At 41.4% G+C, this 19,437-nt stretch overlaps 1 protein-coding gene across 2 annotated transcripts; it reads left to right on the top strand.

Annotated features, from left to right (window-relative positions):
- Positions 1 to 509: 509 nt before the first annotated feature.
- On the top strand, positions 510 to 18,419 carry cse1l (CSE1 chromosome segregation 1-like (yeast)). 2 transcript variants are annotated; one of them, XM_060910971.1, is made up of 25 exons: positions 510 to 601; positions 1,412 to 1,501; positions 1,606 to 1,748; positions 1,862 to 1,963; positions 3,354 to 3,499; positions 3,761 to 3,851; positions 3,949 to 4,056; positions 4,185 to 4,277; positions 5,755 to 5,922; positions 7,094 to 7,223; positions 7,347 to 7,412; positions 7,576 to 7,778; positions 7,912 to 7,996; positions 8,088 to 8,149; positions 10,720 to 10,856; positions 11,284 to 11,387; positions 11,520 to 11,617; positions 13,211 to 13,361; positions 14,030 to 14,238; positions 15,308 to 15,405; positions 15,498 to 15,583; positions 15,685 to 15,766; positions 16,121 to 16,267; positions 16,473 to 16,704; positions 17,905 to 18,419. In XM_060910971.1, the coding sequence occupies exons 2-25, from the start codon at positions 1,417 to 1,419 to the stop codon at positions 17,992 to 17,994; spliced, it is 2,916 nt and encodes a 971-aa protein (XP_060766954.1). In that variant the 5' UTR covers positions 510 to 601; positions 1,412 to 1,416; the 3' UTR covers positions 17,995 to 18,419. The 2 variants fall into 2 exon arrangements, with proteins under 2 accessions (XP_060766954.1, XP_060766955.1); XM_060910972.1 differs by lacking the exon at positions 510 to 601 and having other exon boundaries at positions 1,430 to 1,518.
- The last annotated feature ends 1,018 nt before the right edge of the window (positions 18,420 to 19,437 follow it).

The following is a 19,437-nucleotide window of genomic DNA, read 5'->3' as shown; positions in this document are numbered from 1 at the left end:
GCAGAAATATAGAAAATTCTAAAGGGTTCACAAACTTTCAAGCACCACTGTAGGTTAATATGGGACGGCCTTGGGCTGAGGTGCCCTTGAGCGAGGCACCCAACTCCCAACTGCTCCCCAGGTGCTGTTAGCATGGCTGCCCACTGCTCTGGGTGTGTGTGTGTGTTCACTGCTTCAGATGGGTTAAATGCAGAGAGGAAATTTCACAAGTGTGTGATGAATAAAGTTGTGCTTTCTTTAATTTTCTTCATGATGTCAGTATATTTATTAAATAATTATTATTCATAAAGGTAAATAAAATCATATGTGTTTTATATCCTCGCTCAACATGGTGCTCGAAAGTGAGCTAAATGTAAACGAAGCAGTGGGAAACAAATGGCTCAAGGCTTGATGTATATCGACGTGCAGGTCATTGGATATTCCAGCACCCTATCTAGTGCACTAGGTGCTCGGGATTGGGATTGGCTCAGCTTCCACGTTGTGTCGCATTGCGCATGCGCGACGTCGTGACCGCGCAGTTGTCTGAGACATTTGAAAGCGCGTGAAGTTTGTGCATCGCTCTGGTCGCGGCTAGTCACAGCACTGACTCTAAAAGCGCACGGTAAGCAAATAAACAAGTTGTTTTTGTTTTAACGTAGAGCTTTTATAATATTACATTTTCAAAAAAAAAAAAAAAGAGTCGTTAAGGTATTCCTGGAAGTCGGTTATAATTTTTAAACACGAAATGGAAACCGTGCTACAAGTTAGCTGAGGTAAAAGCTAACGGTAGCGCTTTAGCTTCAGAGAAGCAATGTGTGAGCTAGCAGCGTTAGCTAAGCCTTACTTTTAACCTGTTTTATTATTATTATTATTATTATTATTATTATTATATTAAACTCAGGAGAATATATCTTATTTCTGTGCACAGCGTGAATAAGCTTCGTTAGGCTTTCTGATTAAACCAGCTAAGTGAAAATGTTAGCTAGTTTAGCTTAGCGCGGATGATTTAGCAGAAGTAATTTAGTTAGCAGGGTGTGGAGATACACAGTGAGTTAAATATATAACGAATTACAGGTTTAAGAGCATGCCGAGTTGGCCTGCTGGTGTGTGTCCAGTCCGAAGCGGATGAAGCCTGGTGAGGCTGAGACACTAAACCAGCCTGGAGGAGTTAAAGGCCTCGCTCAGGCACTGCTGCACTAATCACATCCAGCTTGCAAAACATCTCAATTATTTACCTGGGATTTGAATATGTTCGCTAACTAGCCGATTCTAGTGTAATTAATGCTTGATGGGAATGTCTGCTGAAACGGCTGCCTTCAGATTCATCTTTCTCAGGCCATAACAGAAGTCAGTAATCAGATGCAAGGTATAAATCTGTACGTGTTCATGTGTATGAACTGTAACTGACTGTTTTCTCTTCTGACCTCTCCAGCTACCATGGAGCTAAACGACGCCAACCTCCAAACTCTGACCGAGTTCTTGCTGAAGACACTAAACCCTGATCCGCTGGTTAGACGTCCAGGTAGAATTTCCCAAAACGTAAATCTGAATGTTGTGGGGTTTTTTTTTTTTAAGTCTAACTCGCCTAAACTTCACGAAGCAATTGTCATCTCATCTTTCCTCCAGCGGAGAAGTTTCTCGAGTCGGTGGAGGGGAATCAGAACTACCCCATCCTGTTACTGACCATGTTGGAGAAGTCCCAAGATGATGTGACCCGAGTTTGTGCTGCAGTCACCTTTAAGAACTACATTAAGAGAAACTGGCGAATAGTGAGTCTGGGCTTTTACGGTATAGCTTCTGTTTAGAGAGAGAACTGAACATATTTATAGGCTGTAAGGATGTTCAAAAATTCAAGTATGTTTGTTTGTAATCCCTCCCTTAGGTTGAAGATGAACCGAATAAAATTTCAGATCCTGACCGGACAGCTATCAAGGCCAACATTGTAAATTTAATGCTGACCAGTCCAGAGCAAATACAGAAACAGGTATGTATAATCATATATAAGTAATTCTACACGACATGCTTTTGTAAACAAGCAAGTGCCAAAAATTATACATTATTTTTTTTCTGTATTAGATTTGATGCTGTTCATCTTGTTTTAACATTAACAGTGATGGGTTTTATACATTGATATTTTATATTTCACACTACACATTGACATTTCATTTTCAGTATTAAACTTGAAATTAAGGTTTTTGCAGCCAGGTTTCACACATTTTATTGCTGGTGTGACGCCAGTTTGATCATCACTCTGAATTATCGTCTGTTTATAAAACACGTTAATGTTAAACACAGTGCGAATAACACTGGCACTTAATATCGACATGTGAACACTCCTCACTCCAGAACGAGCAAGCGGAGTTGCTTTAGTGAGTTGCGAACGTGTATGATTTTAGCACATAGGTTTATTTTTTAATTTTTTTTAAAGATGATATATCTGAGGATTTTCTGAAATTTAATGGGTTTAAAAATGTATCAAGTACATCTTTTTTAATATTTCACAAAAATGCCATTTCACAATGTTTTTAAAAAATCCCAAGGGTCTGCTGTTATGTTATGAACCACTTGGGGTCCAGGTTGACGAACACTGGTTTCGTTTTCCTAATTGTTGAAATATTACTTAACATCAGTTCAAGCTATTTAATATTCTTATTTAAAGTAGTCCCTTCTTTTATGGAGGAAGTGCCAGTGTTTTGAAGCAGAAGTGTACATCAGTGGTGAATTGGGTGATATTTGTATCTTCATGTTTTTTGTAACTATTGCTGTACAAATGGCGTTCCTGAACCAAGTGATGTCTAAGGCCCTGGTCACACTGCAGCTCACGATGGGTTTGTGAATACTTGGCAATGAAGAATTGGTAGCATCGCCACCAATCGTGTGATGCACAGCAAATGTCCTCTGAGCTTCACAAGTTGTTTTTTGGTGTGTCTCTACCTCATGAGTGGCCAAAAACATTGTGAAAAATTTCAGTGCGTTCATTGAAACTTGGTTGCAATGTTTTTGTTGACAAACTAAGTGGTGAATACTTGCGGATAGGTTTGGGAATATTTTCTGAAGCTTGGGGAAGCATTGCCACCGAAACGCCTCATTTTCATCGATAACCCATCGTGAGCTGGAGTGTTGACCGTAGCCTAAACTTCATTTGCTTGTTAAGAAAATGACCCTTGTAGCTCTGTTATAGGCACGGCCAGGAGACGCGTTTTTGCTGATGAAATACGTTAAGGCAAAAGGGAAACTGAAATTTTTATTTTTGGCTCTTTTTTTTTTTTTTTTTTTAAACATGTAGCAGCTTGGAGGCATCAAAATCTGGTTCTGATTTTACGAGTGTGTCACGGTGACTCGCTGTAGGTTTGACCTCTGTTGCTGTTCCTCAGCTGAGCGATTCTATCAGCATCATTGGGCGAGAAGATTTCCCTCAGAAGTGGCCTGATCTTCTGACAGAGATGGTGACGCGCTTCCAGAGCGGAGATTTCCACATCATCAATGGCGTGCTCCGCACCGCTCACTCACTTTTTAAACGGTATGTCAGGAACTCCATGGTATCTTCACTTTGTAAAACCACTTATCTGGAGTGTGAGCAACAGCCGTGGCTTTGAAAAAGAACTTAGTGATTGGTCAAAAAGTCATGGCTTCATGCTTTTATCTGATGGCAGCTGCTGCTGTTCCTCAGAAAAGGACGTTTAAACCTTTTCTCTGAGGACCTTTTATAGTCTTCATCTAATTTTAGCAGCTTGGCCAATGGTGGATAACGGCACCTGTTAAATGTGTCTCTCTCCGTTAGGTATCGGCATGAGTTCAAGTCTAATGAGCTGTGGCAAGAAATCAAATTGGTTTTGGACACTTTTGCCCAGCCTCTTACAGAGCTCTTTAAGGTAAATATACAGTGCTTATTTTTTTTTCCCTCAGGTCTATTTCTTCTATTAAAGAAGAAATGCTCACACCACTTTTTTTTTTTTCCTCCACTTGTAGGCTACGATCGACTTGTGTCAAACTCATGGTACAGACATCAACGCGTTGAAGGTCCTCTTCTCCTCGCTTACACTCATATCGAAACTGTTCTACAGTCTTAACTTCCAGGTATGGCATCTTTTTTTTTTTTTTTTCTTTGTACTGCGTGAACATGTTTACAAATGGTAAAGGTAATCTTGGATCTGATTTGTTCACATGCCTTGTTTCCATGTTGTCTGTCTCTACACTTTGTCCAGGATCTTCCTGAGTTCTTTGAAGATAACATGGAGACTTGGATGACACACTTTCACAATTTATTAACCTTGGATAACAAGCTATTACAGACCGATGTGAGTCTGTTTCTCGTTTAATTAATAACATTAACGTCGTCATGCTTATTAGGGATTTCTTTATTATGGGTGAGTAATCCAAATTTACAATTCTCGATCCATGTATAGTACAAACTGTCGATCATGATGTTCAGCTTTACTAAGCAAGGGTTCGGTGAATTCAGAGCCTCTCCCAAGAATACATGGTGTAAGAAGGGAATATACCTGGATCCAGTGTTGTCGAGTCACTAAACCTCAAGTCGGAGACATTACAGAAGATTTCGAGTCCAAGAACAAGACTTCAGCCGCACCATTTGACGGTGGCTGTTGCTGCCTTTATGTGAAAGCGTCTCTGCTACTGTGTTGGACTAACATTACTGCTCGACTGCCCCATTTTAGTTAATAGGCTACAGATAAAAAGCTTGTTCATCGCTCAGCAAGCCCCACCCACTATCAACAGGGCAAATAACATGAGAGAGGGTTAACACTCGCTAGTTCATCACTCAGCAAGCAAACCACACTATCAACAGAGCAATAAACATGGCATGTCACTTCCTTCTCTGGGTGGAGTCTTACCAAATGGCAATTGAAGTTCGAGGTTGTCCCTGTCGTCTTCTCGATAGTTCTTCTCCATACGGAACACTTAGCAGTGCCTTTTTTTTTTTTTTTTCCACGAGAAGTCTGTATGAGCAAAGTGGACAATCCTAGGGGCGTCTCTCCAGGCGTTTTAGCGCCATTAACGTTAGTTTGTTCCTGAACATGACGTATGAACAGGTGAATGTGCATTCTCTTGTATAAAAAATTTAATGTAGATATAAATATCTGATGCCAAATTATTATGGCACGTTACAAAAAATAAATCCAAGTCCTCATCTCCAATTCACGAGTCTGAAAGCGGTTAATACATGAGACCGAGTCATCAATGCTTAAGTCCAAGTTGAGTCACGAGTCCTTAAAATTAGCGCATGAGTTGGACTTGAGTCAGAATCCTGGACTCGAATACTACAAGCCTGCCTGGATCAGACATCAGTCCACTGATGCGCACACACTCGTCACACCTAGGGCCAGTTTATACTAGCTAATCCACCTACCAGCATGTTTTGTGGGGGGGGGGTGAAAACCAGAGAACACACAGACAAGGGGAGGACATGCGAAACGCTGCACAGATTGTAAACCAAGCTCAGGATTTAATTGGGATCTCCTGAAGCTGTGAAGCAACAACACTGCAGACCTATTGCCACATAAAAAAAATAATACTCATCCGGTCAGCTAGTGGTCACTCTAACAATGTAGTTGTTCTGATATCAGATATATTCTGAAAAGTATATTCAGCTTTGTTTCATTACGATGTCACTCACCCCTACATTGTAGTATGTTATCAGGAAATCATACCCAAGGTAACATGTCAGCTCTTTTGGTCCTTAGTTGGTCTATCAAAGCTTTCTTGGTCATTGACTTTGGTGGAAAATGAGTTTATTGTACCTTGTTCATGTTTCAGGATGAGGAGGAAGCTGGTCTCTTGGAGCTGCTGAAATCCCAGATCTGCGATAACGCAGCTCTTTATGCTCAGAAGTATGATGAGGAGTTTCAGCCCTACCTGCCTCGCTTTGTCACGGCCATATGGAACCTGCTGGTCACCACAGGGCAAGAGGTCAAATATGACTTGGTGGGTCACGGCTTTAGGTTACTCAATTTGTTTTACACCTTTTGGTTGCTCTGGGATGTAGGCAAATGGTGGCCAGAGCATCATCTAGACCAGGAGTTTTCAACATTTTTGGTACTAAGGCACATCAAGGCACACCAACTTAGTTAGCGATGAAGAATGTCACACGCTTTGATTGAATATAATCTCATTAGCGAGATTTGTCTCATATTGCAGTACAGCAGACGGTCAAATAATGATCAAGCAGATGGTTAAATCAGACAGGCAATTAATAATTTATTAAAAACACATTCACATGCATTGGAGCAAGAACTTGTCCAATGTAGTGCGACAGCATGAACAGCAACATCATCCATCCATTAGCCATAAGTGCTTATCCTGTGCAGGGAAAGCTGGAGCCTGTCCCAGCTGGCAGTGGGTGAGAGTTGGGGTAAACCCTGGTCACAGGATCATCGCAGGGCTGAGACATGGAGACAAACAACCATTCACCCTCTCATTCACACCTACGGTCAATTTAGAGCCACCAATTAGCCTAACCCGCATGTCTTTGGACTGTGTGAGGAAACCCATGCAGACATGGGGAGAACATGCAAACTCCACACAAAGGCCCCTGTCAGCCACTGGGCTTGAACACAGAGCCTTCTTGTGAGGTGATGGTGCTAACCACTACACTGCTGTGATGCCCCTGAACCAGCAACATGCATAAATTTAAAAAAAAAAAAAAACGCATCAATTAATAGAAGATAAAATATAAATTTTTCAGGGTGTAAGTGTGCACATGATAGTTGGTGTCCACCTTTTCTGTTCTCTATAATAGTCCTCCTCCCCAGACCCAAATTTATTTTGAAATCAAAATGAGAATTAGACTAAAGGCATTTAGATTTAAAAAAACAAGTTGTGAATAAGTGATGACCTATGAACATTTTTCATTAAGAAGCAGTGTCACTTGTGTATTTAAAAACACTTTCATCAGCCTGTGTTTAAAAAAAAAAAAGGGCAGTGGTTTCCCCAAAATTCCACGGCAGCACTACTTTGAGAACCGTTCACACTTCACACCATTGAGAACCACTGATCGAGGCGGCACTGGACTGTTCAGAAAGACCCAGGATTTAAGTGATTTTTCCTGAAGTTTTCTGTGAAACATTCTCATGGGGTTTATTGTTGGCTCTCTCAGCTAGTGAGCAATGCCATCCAGTTCCTGGCATCAGTGTGTGAGAGGCCACACTACAAGCATCTATTTGAAGATCAGAACACACTCACCAGCATCTGCGAAAAGGTCATCGTCCCCAACATGGAATTCAGAAGTACGTGCAGCATTTTGGATCAATTTTTTTTTTCTTTCCCCCACCCTTAATGTTTGTTTGCTTATGCAGATTTTGGTACATTGCCTTTATTTGGAATCTGTGTGTTTTTGAAATTGTGTGCAGGTGCAGATGAAGAAGCATTTGAGGACAATTCAGAGGAGTATATTATAAGAGACCTTGAAGGCTCCGGTATGAATTTGATTAGTTTCTTCCCTGAAGAGATGTTAGACTTGTTGATATGAATAACATCTGTTTAAAGTGAAAATATTTTATCTACCCCTTTTCAGTGGGAGTGTGTGGGTTACATTTAAACGCCATGAAAAATGTCAAAGATAGTTGCACTGTTTCTTAGACATTGACACAAGGCGGCGAGCTGCCTGTGATCTGGTGCGAGGACTCTGCAAGTTCTTTGAAGGCCCTGTAACGGCTATCTTCTCTGGCTATGTGAACTCCATGCTGACTGAATACGCCAAGAACCCAGCAGTGAACTGGAAGCACAAAGATGCTGCTATTTACCTAGTGACATCACTAGCTTCCAAAGCCCAGACACAGAAGGTTTGGGTTTATCTACCCCTTTAATTTGAGCATCAGTCACTCTTGAGCTGTGCTTGCTTTGTGCTATACGTTATGCTGTCTTCAAGAAAAAGGAAAAAAAAGATTTATCTGATTAAGGTTTGTTTTTGAGCAGCATGGAATCACGCAAGCCAACGAGCTGGTGAACCTGATGGAGTTCTTTGTGAACCACATCCTCCCTGACCTGAGGTCTCCTAATGGTAAACAGGATTCACTTATTAATCCAGATTAATATATCTGCACTATCACGGTTGAAGTAACACAGGTTTATCCTGTTATCACTGTTTACAGTAAATGAGTTTCCTGTCTTAAAAGCCGATGCCATCAAATATGTCATGACCTTCAGGAGTCAGGTAAGTCACTTCTCCCCTTTCGCACATTTAATAATGTTGCCTTGTTTTATACATTCTATTTTGTCACGGTTTTATTGCTGTGGAAGCTAGTAGGGCTGTAACAATATGCGTATCAAAATCGCGATACGCAGAGCCACGATCCGTGTCGCGATACAAGAAGGCAGAATCGCGGTACACCCTTTCAAACTTCTCCTCAGCCCAAAAACAGAGGCGCTTCCAAACTTCAATTTATGAATACTTTTTATTTAATTACATTTTAAACTTACTTAAATTACTTTTATTTTTTATATCTATTAGTAAGTCGTTTTTTCGCCGACCTGCGACAATCTTCTGCGAGTCATGCAATGTCCACACTCGCCACTGGCAGAGCATTCATTTCTTTTAAGCGGTCGCCATTCTGGTTGCGATGCGGGGAGCGAATCTGTAAACAAGCAGCTCATTGGCTGGCTAGGTGTGCCACAAGCCAATCACAATCACTTGACCGGAAAGGCATGCAGTGTTGCCAGATTGGGCAGGTTTAGGTGCTTTTTGGCTGGTTTTGAACATATTTTGGGGTGGAAAACGTTAGCAATATCTGGCAACACTGAAGGCATGTCTGCTTGGGCGGAAGCCTTCTGCGGCAGTTACATTTTGACACGCGAGCAATGTTTCACCATAATTCCGTAATTTCCATCTGTTTTCCGCGATCACAGAAAATCATTGGCCCTATGAGAGTGAGACAGTGAGAGAGCCACCCCCAGGGCTCGAAATTAACTTTTTTTCTTTGTGTCCCCCAGTGGTCCCGAATTCTGTGTTGTATTGTCCCGAATGGAAGCAGTAGTGTCCCCATTTTTTTCCTCTCTGAAATAACCAGTGGTTAATATTATCATATGAAGTTACTATTATATTTGTAACTATGCGATTTTGAACCCTTTATATCATTTTTACAATAAGTCACAAGACACAAGCGACACATGTCCTATACATCATCTACTTCAAAATTACAGTTATTGCATTTTCAGTTTATTAAACTTTGGCGATCTCACTGTATGAATAGATACCCGTTTATTTAAAGGGGCCAACTAGCTCATTCAGAACATGTTTCAACTCCCTACATCTGCAGTACACTTTAGTTGAAAATAAGACCCCTTTTATGTTCATTTCATCTACTTATACCTTGAATATCTGTTGGCACTTATAAGGCCAACTTATAATTTTCACCATTACCGTTATCCATTTTTATGAACTTTCCGTTATCCATTACCGTTATCCATTTTGATGAACTTTCTGTTATCCATTTTATGAACTTTCGCTGCCGAAACGTGGGTCCAAATGTTAGCAACATCAACATAGTGCCAGGTCCGAGCCTAGTTGTGCTGCTGACTGACTAAACTTTCTGAACTAGAAAGACACCAAGAAAACTCACTTATTCTGTTGAACGGTATCTTCCGTCAATATCATCCACATCATTCCTGTTGTATTTTATAACGTGTCTAACAGTGTTCATTAAGTTCATTCAGTTGCTAGCGTTGCCTGCAGACCAGGCGATGACACTTTGGATCCTGAAGGTCCCGGAGACGTTATGTCTGGGCTTTCAGTTTCTTCCCCGCGGTCGGTCCGCTTCAACCACTTCAGCATTTTTGTTCTGGCAAGAGTCGGCGCAGCGTGTGCGGTAGCAATTCCATTCCAAGTCCATATAATGCGGACACCGACCGAAGATTCTAGAACAGAATGCGCTGCTCTGTAGCCTACGGATGCAGGTGCATCGAAAGTGTAGCTACTATGTATTTTTCGCTGTTAACGTTTTAAAATTAAAATTGACAAATTAGGTGAATGTCTACGTATGTGTTACGGCTTTGTAAATAATATTAATGTAGAACTTTTTCTCTAGATCTATTTTTTTCCATTGTCCCGGGATTGTCCCAGATATGATAATTTTGTGTCCCGATGACATTTTTTATGGTCCCCGGGACGTCGGGACACCGTTAGTTTCGAGCGCTGGCCACCCCCCCCAAAAAAATCTTAACGGATTTACACGATTTGGAAAAATGACTTTTTCAGAACCGAAAAAAACAGAGCTTCCGGCTCAACAGTGTTATTTTGAGAAATAAAACAATCTTTGGCTATACATTTGTTCATTTTTGCATACATGTTACTCATTCTCTGCAGTGGTCTGAATTATTTGTTATTAAATAGTTAATGTAAGTAAGTAAATGTTAGTAAGTCAAATTTACTACTTTAAAAAAACTTTTTTAAAAAAATCGTGGGTGTATCGAATCGTGGGTCAAAAATCGCGATACGAATCGAATCGTGAGTTGGGTGTATCGTTACAGCCCTAGAAGCTACTCATATTGATCAATAAAATGTAATGTTAACGAGTTGTAAAATCTGCATTGTGATGGAATATATGACCCAGAAATATTGCTGTAGGGGCTGCTTTAATGGAATACTGAGGAATGTCATTCTTCGTAAATATTTTGCAATTAAAAATTATTACGGACGTCTGAAGTAAAAGGGATGAGCTGATAGTAAAATGGTTTCGTTTAGCCTAGTGCTCATTTCTTCTTTTATTTGCTCTGGACTTGTCTCAGCTTCCCAAGGAGCAGCTGCTAGACACCGTTCCTCTGCTGGTTGCTCACATGCAGGCCGAGAGCACGGTGCAGCACACCTACGCGGCTCATGCTTTAGAGAGACTCTTTACCATGAGGGGAGCCAACAATTCCACGTTGTGAGTACCACTACGTTCTGCATCGGTTCCTCATTGACTTTAGGTCGACCCACCGAAAACGAAGTGTTAGACTATTACTTTATTAAATGTGATGGGTTTTATGGTTAATCCCTTCCAATGGTTCATCCAACAAGAATTAAGTGTTTTGTATAACCATCCTTGACACTCTGCAGGGTGTGGGTGGGTTACCCAGAATATTTGCTGTTCCTTCTCTGTGGTTTTTATTGTCTAACACAAATTTGTAGATATAAATAAACTAGCTTGTACTTTGAGAGGGAATTATATAAAAATCTTTGTGGTACAGCCATTTTGGGAAGAAGCAGATGTGTTGGTGCCGGAAGACCACTATAACTCATCTACTGTCCCAAATTAATATTCACGTTTTGTGGTTTTGTTTTGTTTTTGTTTTTTTCCCCACACACTTTAGCTTCTCAGTTGCTGAGATTGCACCTTTCACAGAACAGCTCCTCAACAACTTGTTCAATGCTCTGGCAATACCTGGCTCATCAGAGAATGAATACATCATGAAAGGTGCCTCCTGTTCAGTTTGCTATGGTTTATGATAAATCTGCTACGGTTATGTCCTTGTATATAAAAATAAAGCATGCACTATTTATGTCTTTATTTGTAAAAAGATTTAAATTCTCATTTGATGTTTTACAGCTGTCATGCGAAGCTTCTCGCTTCTCCAGGAAGCCATCGTGCCCTACATCCCGACGCTGATTGGTCAACTCACCCAGAAGCTCCTCCTAGTCAGTAAGGTAAGAATGTCCTTACCTTGCATGTGTGCATTCCTGGAATAAAGACTCGTAAAGAACATACTATAAAAGGTTGTGCAGTGTCCAGTCTCACAGCTCCTGTCTCCAGTCGTGGCAGTAGATAAAGACGGGACGCAGATTAACAGCCGTCCAGTAAAGGGGACATTTCCCAAGCAGGACTTGGTCCTAAAGGCAGGACGGGACATTCATTTCGAGTGTTCCAGTATTTTCTAGAAAGGCAAATAATTTCTTTTTGTCCTGTGTGGTGTTGTGAATGTATGAGGGTCTAACTGATATTGAATATTTTGTCTTTCAATTTTAAGGAGCTAAAATACCAGTAATTGTCCAAAAAGCAACTTGCTCTTCATATGAATGAGTGTAAAACGTGTCATTGATGTATCTTAATTCAGGGCTCGAAATTCGCGGTGGTCCGGTCGCCCGAGGCGACTTAATTTGTCATTTGGTGGGTAATTCCTGTCACTAGCCAGCCCGGCTGGCTAGTTGAAAATAAAAAATATATATGACGCGAAGATTCAGACTAGGGCTGTGCGATATATCGAATATACTCGATACATCTCTGAATATTCTGTGTGAGATGCATATAATTATTATATTGTAACTATCGAGTATTTTATGGTCATCTGCCAACTTGCGTTTGTTTCGTGTTTGTTGTGTTTGTTTAAAACCTTTTCCGGTGGTTTTCTCCCTGTCCCTCAGGCAGTAACATGAGAGGCTGCCTAAGGGTAAAAAAAAAAAAAACAATAACGTCACGCACTCGCCAACCAATCCCAGGCGACATCTCTGTGCTGAAAGGAACTTGCAGGAAGATTTCCTAGTTTCGGTTTACAGCGCTAACTCAGTTCGTGCAATCGCTGGTGTTGCATAGGCTACCGTGTAAGCTGTCAATTTCAGCGACAAATTAAAAATGGAAGCAGACGAATTGGTTCCTAAAAGAACTAGTAAGGGGTCAGTCATCTGGCATTTTTTTGGATATCGCGAGGAGGACATGCAACAGCAAATGCCAGTTTGTAAAGTGTGCAAAAAAAAAAACCTATCAAAATACTCAGGTCTTGAAATAAATGTACATTAGTCATGAACAATGGTAACTACTCTCTTTTGTGTTATTTTTGACAGAAGTAAAATTCATACATGAACAAATTTTGGCGAGTTGATTTTCTGTTTGGCGAGTTACTTTGGAAGGTAACTAGTCCGTCTGGCTGGTGAAAAAATATATGAATTTCGAGCCCTGTTAATTTCAAAGCGAGTATGCAACTTTTAAGTACTTTTTCTGCTCTGTCGAATAAAAGCCCCCAGATAATTGATTTTAGTCACACTTAATGAGCGAGTTTGGTTCTTTCAAATAGTGTGACGTTCCTGTATGTGGTTTTTCTTAATGTGTAACTCAAGGCATGATGTCTTTAATGTTGTTGTGTTTTTACAAATGCTGATGAGTGTGTGGAACCTTTTTAATATCTGAGTGACCATAATTAGTAAACGAACTCAAGTTTTAGGAATCATTTTATGATTAAAAAGCATGTTAAATTTATGCTAAATCAATCTTTTAAAGAGTCAACCTGATGTTTGTTATCTATCCAGAATCCCAGCAAGCCCCATTTCAATCACTACCTGTTTGAGTCACTATGCTTGTCCATCCGGATCACCTGTAGGGCAAACCCTGCGACTGTGGGCAGCTTCGAGGAGGCCCTCTTCCCTGTATTCACAGAGATTCTTCGGACTGATGTGCAGGGTGCGTAGACTTCACCAGCTAGCAGTTTCATCTTTAATCCTGACAGCACGCGACACAATTTTTAGCCCCGATTTCCTCGCAACTTGAAATCTAACACACGTCTTGCAGATTCATCTTAATTGAGAGCATGCACGCCTCCAGGTGCAGGGTGTATTGAGTCTGCAAACCGAACAGCAGAACGCCTTTTCTTAGAACAGAAAAGGTGTGTGTGTGTGTGTGTGTGTGTACCGGGTATAGTCAGCCACTGCTCTTTGAGGTGTGTGTTAAGGACCAATGCTGATGCCTTTTGAGAGCAGTGAGGGAACACTGTGTATTTTATAAATATTTTGTGGACATTTAAGATTGGGAAATTCAAAATTTGTATGCAGAATATAAAGCTGAACCTAATCAACAGGTTCCTCAGCACTGCATCATGCATGTGGATCATGCTGTTGCTGATTTTGCATAAGAGTAAAAGTTGTGCCACTGTTTTTTAAAAGTTATTTCATGCAGTAGTTTTTGTTTTCCGAAAAATATTTTGCTATTTTATTACTTTTCCTTCTATGAACCAAATTTTGATCTTTCTTTTGCAAGCTGGAATTTCTTTCAGCCTAGAAAGAATGGACAAAACTAACACTTATTTTAATTAAACAACTTGAATGTCTCTGTATCTCTCTTGCCCCATGCAGAATTTGTGCCATACGTGTTCCAGGTGATGTCCTTACTGCTAGAGATCCACACTAATGCCATCCCTTCCTCCTACATGGCTCTGTTCCCTCACCTGCTGCAGCCTGTTCTGTGGGAGCGCACAGGTAACATCCCACCTCTGGTGCGCCTCCTGCAGGCCTACCTGGAGAAAGGAGGAGGCGCCATCGCCAGCTCGGCGGCAGATAAAATCGTGAGTGGCTGATTGCGCTCACTTGATGCATTAGTTGGGTTTTCTTGTTTCCAAACAGAGGCGTAACAGTATGAAAAACTCCCCTACAACCCAATATTATGCTCTTGGGTATCGTTAATTATGCAGCAGTTAGTTCTGGGGCCCTAATTTGCTTGGTCTCATGGTGTTTCAAGAGTGCTGATGTTTAGTACAACAGCACTGGGATGATTCACTGTGTATCACTCTGCTTGTCAGGTAAAATTCCACTTCCTAATTCAAAGTGGTGTTAGCAACATCAGTTGACATGGCAAATAATAATTTTCAGCAATAGGATGTGAACTAGCTGATGTGCAGTACAATGAGTATAGCTTCTTCAGAATGTTTCCATTCATGGAGCAAAAATAAACAACATTGGGCCATTTTGTGTGTAAAACGTCACTTGATAAATTTCTTGCCTATAGAACTGTTGTACAAAAGCAGCATCACACTCAAGGTTGTGCTGAATATTCTGCTTGCAACCGAATCGCAGCTGTGCGGACACTTGGTATTCACAGCATTTCCTCTTGTGTGATATTACTTAAATGAGTTCCTGCATTGCAGCTTTTAAAATTTTGTTCCTTGAACCCTTTTAAACCTGAACTTGTGGCAGTACTACTTATTGCACAGCTCTGGGTGTATATATTATGAATGAAGGGCTTTTTATATGCTCGTATTTTGCCAAAATGAAGCTCGGTGATTTGCAGTTAATTACAGAAACAGAATAATGCCAACAAATTAAACTACATATTAAAGTTTTATTTAGTTAAGGAGATTACAAAAGAGGCAATGAGACAAGAGAAAACTAAATAATGGGCATGCTGTGAGAAAAGAGCAACAGGCTGCTGCAGAAATAAACGTGAGCTAACAGTCCATGAAGATCCATTTAAAAATACATCTCCAGCCTATTTCAGTGTTTTCAGCACAGCCAGCAGCTTTGTTACACCACCACAGTCCATTTTTAGCTTTTAGAACTTCTCGAGACTCTCACACCACTGTATCAGATTAATGAGCTCTTTTATATCCTGATCATCTGCATCCTTTGCTTCTCCAGCCTGGTCTCCTCGGTGTGTTCCAGAAGCTCATTGCCTCCAAGGCCAATGACCACCAGGGATTTTACCTGCTTAACAGCATCGTAGAGCACATGCCGCCGTGAGTGAACATCTTTAACTCTGAAATGTTGTTCGGTTTAGGAGGGGGATTTTGGGTCCTGATTTGTTTTGTTTTATTTCTTCAATCTGCAGCGAATCAATTAGTCAGTATAGGAAGCAGATTTTCATTCTGCTCTTCCAAAGATTGCAGAGCTCCAAGACCACAAAGTTCATCAAGAGTAAGTGGAGAGAAAACACCTCTTCGTTCTGCTAGCAAACGTGACGGACATAAGGCCCCACAGACTCTTAAGTTCTCATGATCCCTGACTTTTCTCCACAGGTTTTCTTGTCTTCATTAACCTCTATTGTGTGAAATATGGAGCGATTGCATTGCAGGAGATATTTGATGACATCCAGCCAAAGTGAGTAATCATGTCAGCTAAAATGTAACCTTTTCCGGGGGTGTAGTTTGCTGAAGCCATGTAATGTGGTGTTCTAGCACTGGTGATCACTGTTAACTGGTGTGTTCATGCATGTTGGGTTGAACAGTACTGATGTTCTCCACTTAGTGTTGCTTGAATAGTAGCAGCCTTGGATTAAAGGAGTGTCTATGTACTGTGCTCATTAGAATGTTAAACCACAGCTACACACCCCTTATCCAAACTGTGTACTACATGTTTTTTGCTGGGAGTTTAATAGAAGACCCACCCATGCACTGTAAAACAATCAACCATTCTAAAGTTCGGTCCGTACCAAATGCTTTCTTTGACTGGCAGGATGTTTGGAATGGTGTTGGAAAAGATTGTGATCCCGGAAGTGCAGAAAGTGTCAGGGCAGGTGGAGAAGAAGATCTGCGCAGTAGGTATCACCAAAATCCTCACCGAGTGCCCAGCCATGATGGACACGGAGTACACCAAGCTCTGGTAAGGTTACAGTGGTGCTGTTTTGACCTGAAAGTTCACAAACCAGTGGAGATATCTTGAAAAATTAAAGGTTTCCAACCTTTTTTTTTTTTGCTCAACATGATGCAGAAAATGTTTAGTGTTAAGCGCTCCACTGAAGGTGCCAAACTCAAGAATCCAGTTCTGAGTGCTTTACCGCTATAAGCGCACTCTTGTCTTGCTGTAGGCCTCTTGTGCTCCAGGCCCTGATCGGTTTATTTGAGTTGCCAGAGGACGACAGCATCCCTGATGATGAGCACTTCATTGACATCGAGGACACACCGGGTTACCAGACCGCCTTCTCCCAGCTGGCCTTTGCTGGCAAGAAGGAGCACGATCCTATTGGAGATGCTGTCAGCAACCCTAAAATCATGCTGGCCCAGTCTTTACACAAACTCTCCACAGCCTGCCCTGGAAGGGTGAGGACACAATACTACTGTTTTGTTTCAATCGGATACACGTTAAAGGAACAGTCCACCGTACTTCCATAATGAAATGTGCTCTTATCTGAATTGAGACGAGCTGCTCCGTACCTCTCCGAGCTTTGCGCGACCTCCCAGTCAGTCAGACGCGCTGTCACTCCTGTTAGCAATGTAGCTAGGCTCAGTATGGCCAACGGTATTTTTTGGGGCTGTAGTTAGATGCGACCAAACTCTTCCGCGTTTTTCCTGTTTACATAGGTTTATATGACCAGTGACGTGAAACAAGTTCAGTTACACAAATTGAAACGTGGCGATTTTCTATGCTATGGAAAGTGCGCACTATAATGACAGGCGTACTAACACCTTCTGCGCGCTTTGGCAGCGCATTGATACGGAGCTCAGATATCAATGCGCTGTCGAAGCGCGCAGAAGGTGTTAGTACGCCTGTCATTATAGTGCGCACTTTCCATAGCATAGAAAATCGCCACGTTTCAATTTGTGTAACTGAACTTGTTTCACGTCACTGGTCATATAAACCTATGTAAACAGGAAAAACGCGGAAGAGTTTGGTCGCATCTAACTACAGCCCCAAAAAATACCGTTGGCCATGCTGAGCCTAGCTACATTGCTAACAGGAGTGACAGCGCGTCTGACTGACTGGGAGGTCGCGCAAAGCTCGGATAGGTACGGAGCAGCTCGTCTCAATTCAGATAAGAGCATATTTCATTATGGAAGTACGGTGGACTGTTCCTTTAAAGTTGAATAATTAGCTTCCATCATCATGCCTTAAACACGTATAACAATCTGGTCAGACTCGCATTTCTTTGACTTTCCCCTTTCTTTTATTAAATTGTTTAAACACTTCAATCTGCAGACACACACACAATTTATAGATGTAAAAATGTTACTTTCTGGCATTCGGAGACCACAAAAGCGGTGCTGTAGTGATGCATCTTTCATATCTTGTCTGAAATGTGACGGAGTACTATTTAATTTATAACTTAAACAATTTTGCGATTCATCGTCATGAAATGGAAGACATTCAGTTGTTTAGCAGTCATCAACTACTGGCTTGTCATTTATTGTGACAAGCCAGTTCAGTATGAACATCAATGCTCTCATATTACAATGGATTGTTTTAGACTTGTAAGTTACTAAACATGGTATTATCCGGATTGTCTGTCTTTCCTTGGGCAGGTTCCCTCCATGTTGAGTACAAGTCTGAATGCTGATGCATTGCAGTTTCTGCAGGGTTACCTCCAGGCAGCTTCGGTCCAGCTCGTCTAAGATGGATGTTATCTTTGCTCCGTCTCGAGTCCGTCTGAGCTACCGAGATACCAACCAGTCAACTTAACATCTTGCGCCCTCAAGCATCAAAGCTGCATTTTAAAATGGATTGTGACCAAGCAGAAAATAGCCGTTATCCGAGTGAAAAAGAGCCGCTGCTTTGTCTACACACTGGTCACTCTGTACTTGGTTGCAGATTTGTGATCCAGCATCTTGATCTGACTTTCTACAGACATCAAAAATACAGGCTCTCCCCATCATGTATCAATAGAATTGACATCTTGGACAATACAAGTCGGGGGGGGACATTTGATGTCTAACAGTCTGTGGGATTTTTTTTTTTTCTCCCCCTCATGTAGATCCAGGAGTGGGTTTTTACTGTATAAATAAGGGCTGTCATTTGTGGCTCTCGGGGGGGGGGGAAACAGGCTTTTTTTCTTTGTTGCATGTCTGTGTTGTCTCTTGTCCAGTCTTAGTTTTAAGGCTTTGTCTAATTGTTAATAAAAGGCAGTTGTATAATTGTCATCATGTTTAGCCCTTTATCGTGCAAAACATTTGCTTCATGTTGCATAGAAACTTAAGACTCGTTGTCCTGATCTGTACAGTTGAACGCTCGAATCGGATTGGTCTGAAGGTGTGCATTATTTTCATGTAACAGTAACACAGGTTCAAGTATATATGAATAGGTTAATATTAACAGCAACTACCTTGTGCTGCATCACCTCCCAACCCCCGTTAGTATGCATGATTTTCATACCGTATAATAGCAGAGTCTTTCATGCGTTATACCTAAAGTGGTGTCGGAGCATCATCAAAACAATAAGTGATACTATTGTATATCAGTAACGAGTTGATGGATTGTCTTGAAACTTGACCTCTGAGCTGAATTTGGTTGTGTGAGAAAGTTTATGATTTATGTTGTTAATCACCAAACTATTCAGTAGCCATTGTAACCTGTGGCTGTGGAGGCTTCATCCTGGAACAGACCATGTCCATCAGGGTAGAACTGTTTCATCATGGTTCAGGTTCTGAGCCCTGGTCCTGATGTAACCGGTGTTAGATATACCAGTGTTGTCCCTGCTCTGGAAAACTAACATGTTTAAACTGTTGTTTAAGTGGACATGGTACATGGATTAGAGCAAACACTAAAATATGGAAGATAGGTGGTTCTCTGGGCGGCACGGTGGTGTAGTGGTTAGCGCTGTCGCCTCACAGCAAGAAGGTCCTGGGTTCGAGCCCCGGGGCCGGCGAGGGCCTTTCTGTGCGGAGTTTGCATGTTCTCCCCGTGTCCGCGTGGGTTTCCTCCGGGTGCTCCGGTTTCCCCCACAGTCCAAAAGACATGCAGGTTAGGTTAACTGGTGACTCTAAATTGACCGTAGGTGTGAATGTGAGTGTGAATGGTTGTCTGTGTCTATGTGTCAGCCCTGTGATGACCTGGCGACT

The sequence above is a fragment of the Neoarius graeffei genome, chromosome 26, assembly GCF_027579695.1.
Source record: "Neoarius graeffei isolate fNeoGra1 chromosome 26, fNeoGra1.pri, whole genome shotgun sequence".
NCBI classification, from domain to species: domain Eukaryota; kingdom Metazoa; phylum Chordata; class Actinopteri; order Siluriformes; family Ariidae; genus Neoarius; species Neoarius graeffei.
Note: the sequence above shows the minus strand (reverse complement) of the source record. Positions and strands in the feature narration are given on the sequence as shown.